At 51.3% G+C, this 15,581-nt stretch overlaps 1 protein-coding gene across 1 annotated transcript in view; it reads right to left on the bottom strand.

Annotated features, from left to right (window-relative positions):
* ZBTB7C (zinc finger and BTB domain containing 7C) overlaps positions 1–7,776 on the bottom strand; it is a 12,429-nt gene extending 4,653 nt beyond the window's left edge. The window contains exon 1 of the mRNA XM_008589101.1: positions 6,566–7,776. Within this exon, the coding sequence (XP_008587323.1) occupies positions 6,566–7,776 (1,211 nt within the window). The remainder of the gene's footprint in view (positions 1–6,565) is intronic.
* Positions 7,777–15,581: the final 7,805 nt, after the last annotated feature.

Raw genomic sequence — 15,581 nt, 5'->3', positions numbered from 1 at the left:
CTCATTAGGGCATCTAAAATAAATCCCATTTTAGTGGCCATCAACCCAAGTACTTAAGATGTGCTGAGAAGGTGCCTATAATGTCCTTTCATTGAGCACCTGCTATCAGCAGATGAATACAGTATTTCAATGATCCTGTAAGGTTGTTATTCAGAGGCAAGGTAGGACCCCCATTGGGGGTCTGGGAGCCTCTGCTCCAGCTGCAGAGCCACCACCAACTTGCTGGGTGACCTTTAGGGAAGTTACTTAAGTTACTGTGCAGAGCTGAGCCTAGCGCCAGGCATCAGTTCCCATTGCCCAGGGCCAATGGAGAGACTGTGGGTTTGTGTGAGCTAGATTCAACACACCTAGTTTAATTTCCTCACTTGGACAGAGCAAGAAAGGAGGCTCAAAGAAGTCAAGAGCTTCCCAAAGGTATCCCTTGGTGAGAGGCACAGGGACCTGGAGGCTGCCTGGGGGATGTTTTGTTTGCAAGCTGTGCTGAGGATATAGAGGGTGGATTTTTACACCAAGGACTCCCAGCTTGCCACCTAGAAGGGCTCCTCAGAAAGTACAGACCAGACCATCAAAAGAGGTCATTTGTAGCCAGATTCTGCCTCTAGGGCCAGGAGACTGAGAAAGCCAATGGGAAAAACTCAGCCCTAGGCAGGAGCTGTCTTGCCCTAAAGGAGACTTCTCCTGGGACGGGGGCAAGCGGGGAGAGTGGGCAAAGTTCACGATAAGCCAGTCCTGGAAAACTTCAGAGATCAACTAGCTTAGCTGNACTTAAGTTACTGTGCAGAGCTGAGCCTAGCGCCAGGCATCAGTTCCCATTGCCCAGGGCCGATGGAGAGACTGTGGGTTTGTGTGAGCTAGATTCAACACACCTAGTGTAATTTTCTCACTTGGACAGAGCAAGAAAGGAGGCTCAAAGAAGTCAAGAGCTTCCCAAAGGTATCCCCTGGTGAGAGGCACAGGGACCTGGAGGCTGCCTGGGGGATGTTTTGTTTGCAAGCTGTGCTGAGGATATAGAGGGTGGATTTTTACACCAAGGACTCCCAGCTTGCCACCTAGAAGGGCTCCTCAGAAAGTACAGACCAGACCATCAAAAGAGGGAATTTGTAGCCAGATTCTGCCTCTAGGGCCAGGAGACTGAGCAAGCCAATGGGAAAAACTCAGCCCTAGGCAGGAGCTATCTTGCCCTAAAGGAGACTTCTCCTGGGACGGGGGCAAGCGGAGACAGTGGGCAAAGTTCACGATAAGCCAGTCCTGGAAAACTTCAGAGATCAACTAGCTTAGCTGGAGCACTTTGACACATTCCCATTTCTAGTCTGAGTCAGTGGGCCCAGTAACCTGCATATCAGCAGTCCACTTCCCAGGACCTTGGAAATACTGATCTGATCCAGTTCCTTCGCTTTCAAGATAAGGAAAGCAAGGACAGACAGAGAATGGCGCTTTAAGAGCACACAGCCGTCCCTGGCTGCTGGAGCCCTGCCTAATTAGGAGTGTAGGTGGCAAGATGACACAGGAAGTCACAGATTCTTGGGCAGGGAAGCAGTGATCCCCAGCTGATGCGGAGAAGGAGCCCAGACTCATGGACATTGCTGTCAGTGCTAATCATTAGCATTGGATCAGGAGTATTCTGTGGACCGGGCAGCTCTGTCTCACTGCACTGAAGCCCATGAGGCTGGTGTCACCAGTCATTCTCATGAGTAAACGGAGGTACAGAGAGGTATGGTCATGTGTTCATTGCTTTCTTATCTTGGGCAATATATGAATGGAGTCAGAAAACTGGGAGCCACCTTAGGGAACACCTACTCCAACCCCCTCAAATTACACATAGGAAGCTGAGGCCTGGAGGGGGAGGAGATGTGGGCAAGGTCACATGGCTAGTGAGAGGCAGAACCAGGCCCTCCTGATTATCACTCCATTGCTCTTTGCAAAGTACCGCGATCTACTGAGAGATGTTGAGCCCTGTATTCACTCACTCAGCAGCACTTACTGAGCGCTGTGCTGTCTCCAGCCCTCATGTGCACATGACATGAATGGTGGTGGTACCTGCTTTGATAGGAACCTGTCAGATGCTCTTTTCTACTCTGTACAACACTCATTATAGGTACAGCAGGTGCTCATCACGTGTTTGTTGATTGAGCAGTGACGAGCAAGGCCAAGTTCAGAACTGCCCAACTCCAAATCTGACGTGCTCCTCTCTGGCCCTGATCCTCTTGCCTGCCATCTCATTCCGTTTGCCTGCATCAGGGACCTGGGAAAGGTCATATGCACCCAAGCCTTGATCTGCGTGCTCCCTTCCAGCTCCGAGAGCTCGTCGTCGGGAAAGACACATGAGTCCTCATGAGCTCATTCCCTGAATGGGAGAAAAGGGCTGCGGGGCTGGGCTGAAGGTCCACAGCCTCCAGAAAGGCTCCCAATCATGATAATGCTTTCCCAGCACCATCTGCCCGGACTTCTTGGTAACCTGATGGCCTGAGACAAACTCTCTTCCTGCTACCACTGCTACTTCCTGCTACCACTGCTAATGACATTACATTATCTTAATAAGGTTCCCAGAGCTGCCAGGAGTGGGAGGACTAAAAAAGAAAATAAAAAGGGGGGGATGGGGGAAAGCTGGCTCCTGGCCTTGTTTGGAGAGCAGACAGCTGTCGGGGTGGAGGGGGTGGTCAGCATTTGGCTGGTGTTGGAGACTAAAAGTTGCAGCCTTTTAGGATATTGGTAGGGGATTCAGCAGAAACTGGTAAAATCATGGCTTGTTAGAGAGTGACTTGTTAGGGTACAGAGGTGCCCATCCTTCCCCAGGACAGTGTGGCCTCCATGGGACCTCTGTTGTCCTGGAGGCCAGTCTCTTCTCGTCTTGTGATTTCTACTTGTCCCATCAGATGTGGCTTGGACACCTCTCAGAGACAGGCTGCCACAGGATGCAGGGGCTACAGGAGGCAGAAGGGCCAGGCTTGGACTTTAGGAGCTCCCCACAGAGGGGCCGGGTGGGGCGGGAGCAAGTCCCCGTGGGCTGCACTCAAGGAGCCATGCTGCGGGAATTAAGAGGAGGCAGACACAGTAGAGGAGACAATACCACGGTGTGGGAGGCCTCAGTCTCTCCTCTCAGAGACCTGTGGAATGAAAGCAGCACCCTAAGCCTTCCATGTGGAAGGGGATCCCCTACACCTTGGTTGTGGCTGCTGAAGTCATTAGGAATGATGTCCCCAAGCAGTGTGGACATTCTGGGAGTTGGCATCTGGGATGCTGTAATGTAGAGCCCTAGCCAGAGTTCCACAATGCAGGGGAAGGGGAGGCCCCTCCATCTTCCCCCAGGAGGGTGGCGGTGGGGTCAGAGGACACTAAGCTGTCTCTAGCATCGAGGAGGGAGGAATGAGCAGAAGCTCAGCTGTGATTAAGACTCGCACTCCATAAGGGGAATGTGAGGGAAGCGTGTCCGGGGTCCCTCCCGGCCCCTGGGGGGTGAGAGGGACATTGAGGGGCCCAGTCTTGGGTCAGCGAGGCAGCCATGGCTGCTCTAAGTGGCTGCTGAAGAGCCTCCAGGTGGGGAGGAGGGAAAGGTGTTGTGGATCATGGTTGGGGGGGATCCAGCTGAAAACAAGGTCCCCACAGGAAGTTGGCTACATGGGGACTTGGCTACAGAGAGAATTGCAGGAAACTCCAACCTGGACAGGCCAGGGTTGGGGCTCTTCAAGGATGGAAAAGAATCCTTGCAGGGCAGCTCTGGAGAGGGGGTGGGAAGGTAAGGACCAGTGATTGTGAAGAATGTGATGGGGGGGGGAATGGGAGTGTTGGGCATGGATAACCACAGCCCACGGGGAGAAGTCAGGCCCCAACGGAGACAGGCCAAAAGAATCTCCCCTCCCCAGGGTTTCTCTGCTCCTGGGAAGAGGGGCCCCAAGAGCTTGTCTGATCTTTCTCAGGAGGGTCAGAGCCCAGTGGGAGCTGGGTGAGGGGAGGTGTTGATAGTCTGGAATGCAGCTGCTTCAGCAGGACACAGGCCTGGGGCCAGATGGCTGTCTTTCTGCAGAGCAGGAGTAACCCAAGAGAGGGCAGGACAGATGGCCGGATGGCCGGAACCATTCCATGGCTGATCCTGCCTGGAGGGGTCGGGAGACTGTAGACACAGAGGCCACCCTAAGTGACCATTAGGAATGTGCTGGGAGGGAGGATTCTGAAATGTCACCCTCCTATACAACACGGCTATCTCTGCTCAGACTAGGAGGCCTACTCCTGGAGAATGTTCCAGTGTCTGGAGGGCAAGAAGGCTGTCTGCAGTGACTGACCAAGTTTGAATCTTTCCTTAGGGAAGGCAGGGCACATAGGCTGGCCACCGTGCATAGCTGTGCGTGGGAAAGGTCCAGAGGGGAGGGAGCAGGGAAAAAAGGAAACAGGGACACGGGGTGCTGGCTGGGCTCACTGTGTGGAACCCTGAGATGTGCACCTTGTTGAAGCCACCTGGCTAGATCTACCCCAAAGGGAGAGGTGTTTCCAGTATCAGCCAAGAGGCCAGGCAGGGGAAGTCAGGAAGGTGGAGGCAGGGTGGGCAGGAGGGGGCGCTCTAGGCTGATTTGGCGCTGGCTTTCTCAGATCTGGCCTGTGAAGAACGTCACTGTCTAACTTTGAGGTCATTCCCAGGGAATGGGAATCATTGGCTGGAGCAAGGCCCCAGCCAAAGATGAGTGAACTGTACTCGAATTCAGCTTGTTTCGTTCCACGTGGTGCTCCGGTGTGTCTTTCTTCAGTCATTGCTGTGCTATTGTCAAGCCTGGTTTAGGGACTCTAGCCTGGCCCTGTGGGGCTAAGGTGAATTCAGCAGAAGGCAGGGTGGAAGGTGGAGGTGGCATCAGGGTGGCAGGGCTGCTACGGAGGGACACCCAAGGGGAGGTGAATCTCGGGGACTTTGGGTGCAGCTGCTGTGTGGGGTAATGGGAGCAGAGTGCCTGGATGCCAGCACTGCTGGTGGGCTAGGAGAAAGGGGCACACTCTGGGTATGGAGGGCCCTGCCCCTGCAGATTCTCCCTCCACTGTCACCTGGTAGCATCCGGGAGAGACTCTGTTTAGAATTTCCCTCCCAGAAGCAGCTGTGAGCAGGACCCCAAGGCTACCTTGGAAACAATCAGTTTTGTCCTTCAAAACATTCACCAGGGGACTCTGCAGAGCTACTTTAGCAATGCCACTGACACCTGAGCATATTTCTGAAACTCTTCTCTGGCAACTCCAAATAGAGTTTCCAAGCTACCCTGGACTCATTACTCTATAGGATTCATCTTGTTTTTCCTGGAAAAGAATAGTTTCTGATTTGATATCCAACCTGGTTAAAAAATTTCATTCTGTCCTTGAATGCCAAAGCTTTGGGCCCACTGAAGAAAATTGAAAGAACAAGCTTCCAGCAATTTCCAAAGATAAATTTCCAAGAGGATGTGGAGCAATGGCAGCACCATTAGAGGAAGTATGGGTCTCTCAAGGTGAGCTCTTTGAGGGGGTCAGTGGCAGTGTGAGAAAGACCTCATCTGGTAAGTCACCGTCACAAGGCAGCTACTTCTAGGCTCTGTCCACACCCAACACACTGAAATGAGCCAGTCTGGTGCACGGCCACTCACTGGGACTCTCCCTGCTGTGGACATGGGTTAGCTTTGCACCAGGGACCACAAATGGCACCAACAGACCACATTTTCCAAAAGTGAGGCCCATCAAAGCCTCACAATGGACAGATCTGAACCCACATCATCCCACCCATCAGTTTAGACTACAAAAGTTGCTGCTCAAAGAACGTCCATAACACACGTTTGCTGAATGGGATGGAGTCTATGAAAGATGAAAGGTTTATAACACATTGATTTCAAATTTCATAATGGCATAAAATTATTCCTCTTCTTAACATAGAGAGGCAAAGAGGAGAACATGGAAGAGGCTCATCCTTTAAGGTCTGACCCCAAAATGATTGAAAGGGCTTACAGGGGTCTCTGCAGTCTCCTGGCCACAGACTTAGCTGTCTCACAGGGGATGGGATTCAAGTGCCAGCTCTGCCATTTTCCAGCTGCACTTAGGAGTAGCCAGGAGCCCCGGGAAGGTGGATGTAACAGGGCGATAGAGCCTCCCCATCTTCCCAGGACATGGCTGGGGAGTGAGGGTGCGTAATGCACTTAGGACAGCCCCTGGCATGCAGAAGGTGCTTAATAAAGGGCCGAGCCGCTTCTCTAAATAAAAGGAAGGGGCTGCACCCCACTGGGGAGCTTCAAACTGGGTTCCATGGATTTACGGTGGGGAAGGAGAAAGGGAGGCCTGGCGGGCAAGGTGCTCAGGCCCTTCACTTCTGTCTCACCCAGACAGCTTTGCTGTCACCTGTTTTATGTCTTAGGCTTCCGCCTAATACTGTATTTGAGAAAATATTTTAGCTCCTAACAGGGTTTGAAAGTCATGGCACCAGGTAATGCCTAGCATCCCCTCTAGCAGTGAACTTGATGTGTGTTTGGGATCCAGCTGGGTGTCTCTCTCCGTCCCCACCCTCCGTGCCCACCTCTGCAGTTGTCCCCACGCCCCTCGGCCCCTCCCGGTGGGCTGCGGTGCGCACCTGGTGAAGCGGACCTCGCAGATGTTGCACATGTATGGCTTCTCCCCGGTGTGGGTCCTCATGTGCCGTGGCAGCTTTCCGGCCCCCATGATGACTTTGTGGCAGATCGGGCACTGCTGAGAGGCCTTAGGCTTCAGCTTGCGCTCCTCGACCAGAGGCCAGGGTGGGAAGAGGCCCCCCAGGTGGGTGGCACTCAGGAAGTTGAGATAGGCACCGTAGTCGTTCTCTGCCTTGATGGGGCCCAGCGGCCCCCCAGGCAGGTCAGGGAACATGTCCTTGAAGAAGTCATTGGGGAAGGGTGGTGGCGGGGGTGGGGGCAGCTCCTCCTTCTCCTCCTGCTTGATCTTCCGGTTCTTGATGACCAGGTCCAGGGGCCCATTGTCCATGGGCTGCTCGGGCAGCTGGGCAAAGGCACCAAAGTCCCCTGGCCAGAGGTGTGGGAAGAAGTCTGGGGTGAATGGAGACAAGGAGGGTCTCCTGTCAGGGATGTTGGCTTTGGGGTACAGGTTCTCCCTCAGCAGAGATTCGATGGAGAAGTCCCGGATCACCCCCAGATGGCTGGGACTGCCAGCCTGGAAGGCATCAGGGAAGTCCCTGGGTGTGTCTGAATAGGCCTCCTCTGTGAGATGGTCCGTCTTGGAAGGGCTTTGGTGGCAGTTGATGTCCTGGGGGTCAGGCAAGTTTTCTTGGTCAGCAAAATCCTCCGTGTCATCATCGTCATCCTCTTCCTCCTCCTCCTCCTCCTCCTCCTCATCCTCTTCATCGTCATCATCTTCGTCGTCCTCATCATCCTCCTTGTCGTCCTCCTCCCCCCCGTCCCCCCCAGGCTCCATGATCTCCAGGCACACGTTCACGATGCACTGGATCTCCAGCATCCTGGCGGCGTTGAGGATGTGCTTGACGTTGGAGGCGGTGATGGTGAGCGTGGAGGTGTAGGCGAACTCCAGGATGGCGGCCAGAGCCTCGGGCTGCACGAAGTCGATCTCGTAGACATAGGGCTGGCTGGCTAGGGTGCCGGCCGTGAAGAGCTTCTTGAAGTACTTGCTGCAGGCGGCCAGGACGGAGCGGTGAGTCCGGTACTCCTGCTCCTGCACCACCAGGAGCACGTCGCAGAGCAGGCCATCGTGGCGCTGCTCGTTGAGGCTGCACAGGACCTCGCTGCTGTGGTTGGGGAAGGGAATGCCGATGAGCTCGTCAATGCCATTGGCCATGTTCTCAGCCAGAGCCCTGCAGGGACACACAGAGGGGAAGACTGGGTTAGCGAGCACGGCCCTAGGAGGGGGCTCAGCTCCGGGTTCTGGACCACTCGCTCCCCCGCACTACCCGCTTTGTTTAAGGGCTCCCCCTCCACTAGAAGTCTGGCCCTCCTACCTCTGAGCTTTGCCACATCTCACTACAGTTCACTGCCTGGCTCACAGGTGGGGCTTTTCACTCACTGGATCACTGGGCTCTTTTCTTTGGACCCCCAAACTCTTAGAGTTTGGCTTCTCTCTGAGCAGCTGGTGAGAGCTACTTAGCAAAGGCTCTAGAGGTTCCTCGAGGGCTCTATTTCACTGAATTCCACTTTGTTAACGTGCAGTTGCGGGATACCAGGATGAACAGCTCCATGAAACCCGACTGTTCTGCACGCTACAGGCACTGTATCCACCTCTTACTCACACAACAGCTGCAGATCGAGGACCACTCAGCACTTCTGCTGAGAAGAAGCTCTGGTCTGCTTCACAAATCCTCCGACTCCATAATAGATGCATATTTTGCACTGGCTACCAGAAAGCTTATGTTTTGCCTCCTGACCTTACTCCTGGCTTCAGTGTAGTTGAAGTTTCCTTTCATTTACAATTCTTGATTTTTTTTCTAATACTAACAACCTATATATGTATATCTGTGAGCCATTTCACCTATAAATATTTAAATTCAATCTAAATGCAAGTGCATTTTTAGTTAATTTACCATGTCTGAATTCTATTATCTTCACAAAAATATAATATATTCTCCTGTAGGAGAAGCCTCTTCTGAGATGCATTATTGTTACATATGTTATACATGAAGTGTGGCCAGTGGTAGCCACCAGGAGAGAGAAGGACAGAACAAAGGACAACTGGCGCATTGCCCTCCTTTCAGGAAGCACCACTCACAGCTCGAGTTAACATATTCAACCTGGACAAAAATCGGCTTATGCCAGAGCATGTGGGGCCCTTCTACTTACGGCAAAGCTTGAATGTGGCCCATAGATAAATCCTAGCAAAGGCCAGACCCTTATCTTGGTACAGTTAAAGTGGGGAGAAAACAAGAAAAACAAAACCTGAAAGCCCCACCTCCCATCTTCTGGATGTTTTTGCCCTGGGAAAGCAGAGGCGGGGGAGGGGAGGAGTGACAAGTGCCAGGCCTGTGATGTGTGCTCTGAGGGGGGCCTGGAGGAACCAGGGAGCTGGTGGAGGCACCATGGGGGGGTCCTGAGGGCTCCTTCCTCCCCCCTCTCTTCTCCTCCATCATGGAGCAGTCTGGGCCTTCCCTAAGCAATCCCACCATCCAGGTGCTCAGGAGTTTTCCCAGAGCTAAGGACTCGCTGCTTCCCCACGTTCTCATCCTTAAAAGGCCAGACTCCCCACAGGCCATGCATTCATTCTCTAAATACCCATTGGCTATTCTTCCTGTGCCAGCCCAGGCACCATACGGGGCTCTGAGGATGCACAGAGCACAAACCAAAAAGGCCCCTGCTCTAACAGAGCTTACAGGGACACAACTGTGGTCATCAGATAGCAAGGTTCACCCAAGAGGGAATACATATGGCAAGTAAGCCATCTTATTGGAAGAGATGGGGGCTCTGAGGATGCACAGAGCACAAACCAAAAAGGCCCCTGCTCTAACAGAGCTTACAGGGACACAACTGTGGTCATCATATAGCAAGGTTCACCCAAGAGGGAATACATATGGCAAGTAAGCCATCTTATTGGAAGAGATGTTCAACATCATTAGCCATTAGGGAACTGCAAATTAAACCCATAATGAGATATCACTACATACCCATTAGAGTAGCTAAAATGAAAAATTAGTGACAACACCAATGCTGGTGAGGATGTGGAGAAACTGGGTCATTCGTACATTGATGGTAAGAATGTAAAATGGTACAGCCACTCTGAGAAACGATTTGGCAGCTTCTCAAAAAACTATGTATGTAACTACCATATGAGCCAGCAATTGAATTCATGAGCATTTACCCCAGAGAAATGAAAACTATGTCCACACAAAAACCTGTACACAGATATTTATAGCTGTGTGATGCATAGTAGTCAATAACTGGAAACAACCTAGATGTCCTTCAACGGGTAAATGGTTAAACATACTGTGGTACATCCATACCGTGGAATACACTCGACAGTAAAAAGGAAGGAACTATTGATACATGCAACAACCCTGAGGAATCTCCAAGGAGTTATGCTGAGTGAAAAAAGCAAATCCCAATGGGTTGTATACTGTATGAGTCCATTTATACAATATTCTTGAGATGACAAAGTTATAGAAATCAGTGCTCGTTTTGACAAAGCTCTGATGGGGGGTGGGGGGAGGAAGTGGAGAGGAGAGGAGAAAATCAAGCTGAGGCTCAAGCAGACTTTCCTATCATACCTCCCATGCACAGCTGTGAGTGGGCAATCACCTGGATGGGGTGAGTGGCCACAACACTCCCCTCTGATGTGCCCCAAATATACCCTGTCCCCTCTACTCTCCAATTCCCAAACATAAATCCTCAGCCTGCACGCCTGTGCTCATGCTGTGGTCCTGGCTGGAAAACATCCAACATCTTGCATCTCCAGGAGTCTACATCCCTCCCACACTTCATCATCCCATGCAGATAACCCTTTCCCCATCCCTCAAATGAGATGCTGTGTCTCTCCAGCCTTTGGTCTCCAGAACACTTGATGATCTCTGTTTTAAAACAAACACCTGGTTTATTTGACTCTACTGTGTATTGTAACTAAATTTATGTGTGTCTTGGTGTATTTGCTAGATTGTAAGCTGCTTGAAGGTAGATACTATCATTAAATGCTTAGCACAGTCCTGGCACAGAGTTGGTGAAGGTCCGTGGCAAGAGTTGTCCTTAGCAGTGCTGAAATTACTGTTGTGCAGGTTGTCAACTATACAACGGCACTACATCTATGGGGGAGGTGGCAGCATATTCAAAGATGGTCACCAGTGATTCTTGACTCTTGCTGGCAACATTTCATGTCTTTGTGTAGTCCCCTCCCACAAAAGTAAGGTTGACCTGTGTAACCAATAAGATCTGTGGAAGAGATGATATGTGACCTCCGAGGCAAGGTCATAAAAGACATTGCTGTTTTAGCCCTGCTTTCTCTTCGATCCCTTGTGCTGGTGGAACCTAGCTGCCATGCTCTGAGGATGCCCTATGGAAAGGTTAAGCTTCTCCTGAATTCCTGATCCACAGAAATGGTGAGACAATAAATGCTTATTCTTGTTTTAAGCCACTAAGCTTTAGAGTTGTTTTTATACAGCAATAGATAAATAATACAAGGACACTGTTCATTTCATAGGCATGATTTGTGATATTTATCTTGACAATTTTCTGGCAGATGGTTGTTAAATGTCTCAGTCTAACAAATCAGTATATTATGACAATGTTTATTTATTTTTTAAAATTATTTTATTTTATTTTATTTTAACTTCTCAATATACATTGTAGTTGATTTTTGTGACCCTTTACCCATTCCTCAAAATTATTTTATTTTATTTTATTTTAACTTCTCAATATACATTGTAGTTGATTTTTGTGACCCTTTACCCATTCTTCTTCCCCACCCTCTCTCTCTCCCCACCCCACATCATATACGACAATGTTTTGACAGATGGAAATAAATGTACTGAGAACCCTCTGTCTCTCCCCACCCCACATCATATACGACAATGTTTTGACAGATGGAAATAAATGTACTGAGAAAGGGACACCTTCTTCTGATTCCCAAAAAGTCATCCTATGTGGTAGTAGGGTCCTGACCCTCAGAGGAGTCTTGTTGTCTGAAAAGACTATCTGTAAATGAAATTACCCTTTGACTTTAAAGTAAAAAGCCAAAGTCAGTAAAACCCCAGGAAATTAGTTCTTTATAGAGAGCCAAATTTTCTTGCTTGCTAAGGACTTCTTCCTTTAAAGATGAAAATGTTTTAAAATGCTTTTCAGGGAAAACTCTCACCATTCCATAAGCTTTACTCTGCCTTCGTAGGTAGAGAAGCCAGAACCCGTTGGACTGTGCATTGGTGATCAGTATCTCACTGTGCGATAATTGCATCTGAACCCACTAAGGAACAGAGGGTGCTTGTCCTGTGCTAAATACCCCATCTGCTGTGCTTTTGGAGCAATGCCTACTTGGGATTTGGAATCAGGAAACCATAACTGTGTGACTCTGGGATGCCCCTCTACGTCTCTGTGCTTCTGTTTCCTCATCAGGTCATCAGATGGTCTTGAGAAATCTGATACATGTCATGACCATGAAGAGCTAGAAGCGCAAAGTGGATCTAGCAATGGGGAGGGGGTAACAGGCTCAGGTGACCCTGGACTCGAAGGCTGGACTGCCCAGCAGCGACTTCTCACTGTGCCTTGGTTTGTGGCGTTTGTTCCATTTCTGGAGGAACGGATGTAACCATGGCAGCTGGGGTTGTTTTTCCAGGCAGGAGACTAACCTCGGGGGTGGGGGTGGGAGGGGTGAGTTGCGGTCAGGGGGCGGGGGCTTCCACTCACTGTTTCATTGTCTCTTTGGGAAGAAGTGCCCCCACCCTGTACTCTGGGAGCTTCCCTGGTGACCCTAAGATTCCCATGCCCTGGTGGGCCAGCAGACAGCAATGTCCCAGAGGGGATGCCATGGCCCTCCCCCACCTTCCCACCCAGGCCTCCCATCCCCTTCCCTTCCATCACCCAAGCTGGGGCAGTTTTGTCTCCAAGAATAACATGCACAAGGAAAAAAAAAATTAAACACACACACGCAAATCAAAAACAAAACAAAAAACTCTCAACAGCTAGTAGAAGTTCGATGCAAAATAAGAACCTGGTAGAAAGGGGAAAGAAAAAATATATAGATCAAATGTCAAGAGGAAAAAAGGAAAGAGGAGAAGAGAAGCTCAGAAATGGAGGAAAAAGATTAAAGGGGAAGAATGCAGAAGGGTTGAAACCTTCTTAGGCGTGGTCATCATTCCAGAGTACATGAGGCCTAACTCAGCATCCCCTGTATCCTCCACCCTCAGTAGAAGGTTCTAGAACCCAAGTAGGTCCAAGCAACACTGTCTGACACCCTTCCCCATGAATGTTGGCTCGTACTCCAGGGGTTTGATCAGAGCCAGACATGAGGGATGTGCACCAGGATGCTGAGACCCACGCTTGCCAGGTAACTAAGAAGGGAGGGGGCTCAGTACTGAGTGCAAGTGAGAGGTATGGACAGAAGGCACCAGATCCCCACGGGCTGGGGATCAGGGAAGGTTTTGGAGCAGGGGCCTTGTCTGAGATCTGAAGGATAGAGAGGATTTATTTGGGCAGAGGGGCAGGAAGAACCTACCCTACAGTCATTTAGATCCTGACATCTGATCACAGCCCTGTCATTCACAAGGTATTACGTTAATTACTTTCACCCTTACTGCCGGTATTATGATCCCAGTTTGATGGAGATCAGAGAGGCTAAGTGACCTGCTCCATGTTACACAGCTAGAAAACAGCAGGGCAGGAACTTGATTTCTGCTCAAGTCCCATTACTTTCTTATTCTCTATGGCTGCCTTGGGGATGTGACTTCTGGGACAATTCTGTTGCTATGAACCGTAAGTTCAGCGCCTCCCTGAATCCTGCTCAGCTCAGCAAATCTGGGGCTCAGGATGATGCTTCCATCTGCCAAATCCCCATGGCAGGCTGGCTCCAGCCGGCAGACACCCACTGCCCCAGGAGCTGGCCCCTCCCTGTCTCCAGCCTCCATCCAGCTCCTCCCCTGCCCAGGCCTGGAGCTTCAAAGTCACCTGGTGGAATTAGTGGCTGCGGTGAGGGTGGGGGTGGGGGTGGGAGGTATGCTGCACAGGGGTGAGGAGGGATGTGAATTTCCTTTCCAGACCTGGGAATGAAGCTGGTTAGTGACTACCTGTGTCCTCTGAACAGGTCTTTATTCCCTGTGGTCTGCAGGCACTGAAACCCACAAAGGGGTGGTGGGCCGGAGCAGGAAAGAGGGCGGGAGGACTGTCCCCAGTAGCTGGCCAGCCCCAGATCTCTGCTGGGTGTGCCCCACCCTACACTTGGCAGTTTCCCCAAGCAAGGAGGCCACACCCCTTGGCCCTGGAATGCCCCTGGGCCTCAGCTGCCCCAGAGGCTGGGGCCAGACCTGTGGGCTGGGAGGCTGGGCAGGGCCACTTCAACTTCCAGCCTGCGTCTCGCCTACCGTGAGCACCCCAGGCAGAGCACCCACACCGGGTGAAGCTGGCCCCACCTGCACTGCCACCCTGCCAGGACATGCCTGGAGCCTGCAGTCCCCAGCTCATCCGGGCCCCACACAGTCCCTGAAGGTTTCTGTGCAATTTGCACTGAGCTTTCTTCCTTTGCCAAAGGCCAAGGCCATCCAGATGTTCCCTTACAGCTGGAATGCAGGCCCTCCCCACCTCCACAATTGTGCATGCCCTTCCTCTCTCTCCCCAGTGCTCAGCCCCTCCCCCACCCGCAGGAGGCCAGCCTGGGAAGCAGGCATTCCCGGGTTCTCATCCCAGCCAGTCAGATTTTCCACATGTCCCTACATCTGGAGGCCTGAGTTTCTTTCTCCTGTGACCTGGCACTTAAGTCCCTGACTCACTGTTGTCTGCTGTAGCCCCTGGGGTTAACAATGCCACGTGCCTGTTGAGCTTCACATTCAGGAAAGCTTGTTCACATGCACCTTTCTCCATACGTTTCCCTGAGATCCCGGTGTGCAGAAGGAATTATTTTTCCCATTTTGCTGATGAGAAACCTAAGCTCCTGCAGCTGTGTTGACTTGCCCTAGGTCACAGAACTAGCTAAGTGACAGAGACCCCAAACCTCCTGACTCATTGCCCAGGCTTTGCCCACTGTCATCCCCCACCCCATCATCATCACCATCCCTTCCACCCACCCCTTCTCCTTCACAGCAGCTGCCTGCCAGCATCCGGGCAAGCCCAAAGTGGGTGTGCTGCCCCCAGCCCCTCACCTTTTACCTTTCACCTTTCAAAGCACCTTCATCTCCTTGGTGACAGGCAAGGCCATATTATACCCATTTTCCAGATGAGGAAACTAAAGTGAAGTGAGCTTATGGCCACATAGCAAGGTGGTGAGATGACTGCTGGAGGGCACATATCTCCCCCATGCCACTGCTTTCTCCATGGCTCCGTGCACTAGACTTGCAGGAGGGAGAGAAAAAGCAGGTTCTCTGAGGAACCACACAGCCTCAATAATGAAAGGAGGGCTCTCTCCAGTTTGCTGGATGGTGGCTGGAAGGGCCGAGGGCTGGCGGGCAAACCCATGGGGACGGTGCAGCTGCTGATGGCTGGTGCAGTGGCTGGCTGGCCAGTGGGTGTCTGGGGCAGGCAAATAAAGTGGTGCCCCTTTGAGCTGTTGCTTTTTAATTATTTATTCATCCTTTATTTATTAAAGGGAAGGAGGGTGGTGGGGGGAAACTTGTTTTCTTTTAAGAAGAATTGCATACCTCTTTCTTTATGTTCAGAATAAAGGATTTACTACTTGTGTTTATTATAGGCGATTTCCTGAGCCAGAAAACTCCTTGGGAGGCTTATTAAACCTTATTAAACCACTGAAAGTTAGATAATAAAATAAATCACTCGTCTCCCATAAACAGCACTCGGCTACGCGTTACTGAGCTTCAGAATCCCAGCTGCCTCTGGCTGCCTTTTCAGGAGGTGTCCCTGGCTGGTGTGCGGTGGCTCCAGCAGCCCACCTCTCACTGGAGGGTGGGGGTGGCATGGAAGGGGATACACATCAGCCCACTCAGAAGCACTATTCTTTTTAGCATTACTACC

This window comes from Galeopterus variegatus, unplaced genomic scaffold (assembly GCF_000696425.1).
Source record: "Galeopterus variegatus unplaced genomic scaffold, G_variegatus-3.0.2 Scaffold5206, whole genome shotgun sequence".
Lineage (NCBI taxonomy): Eukaryota > Metazoa > Chordata > Mammalia > Dermoptera > Cynocephalidae > Galeopterus > Galeopterus variegatus.
This window is presented reverse-complemented; position numbering and strand designations above follow the sequence as displayed.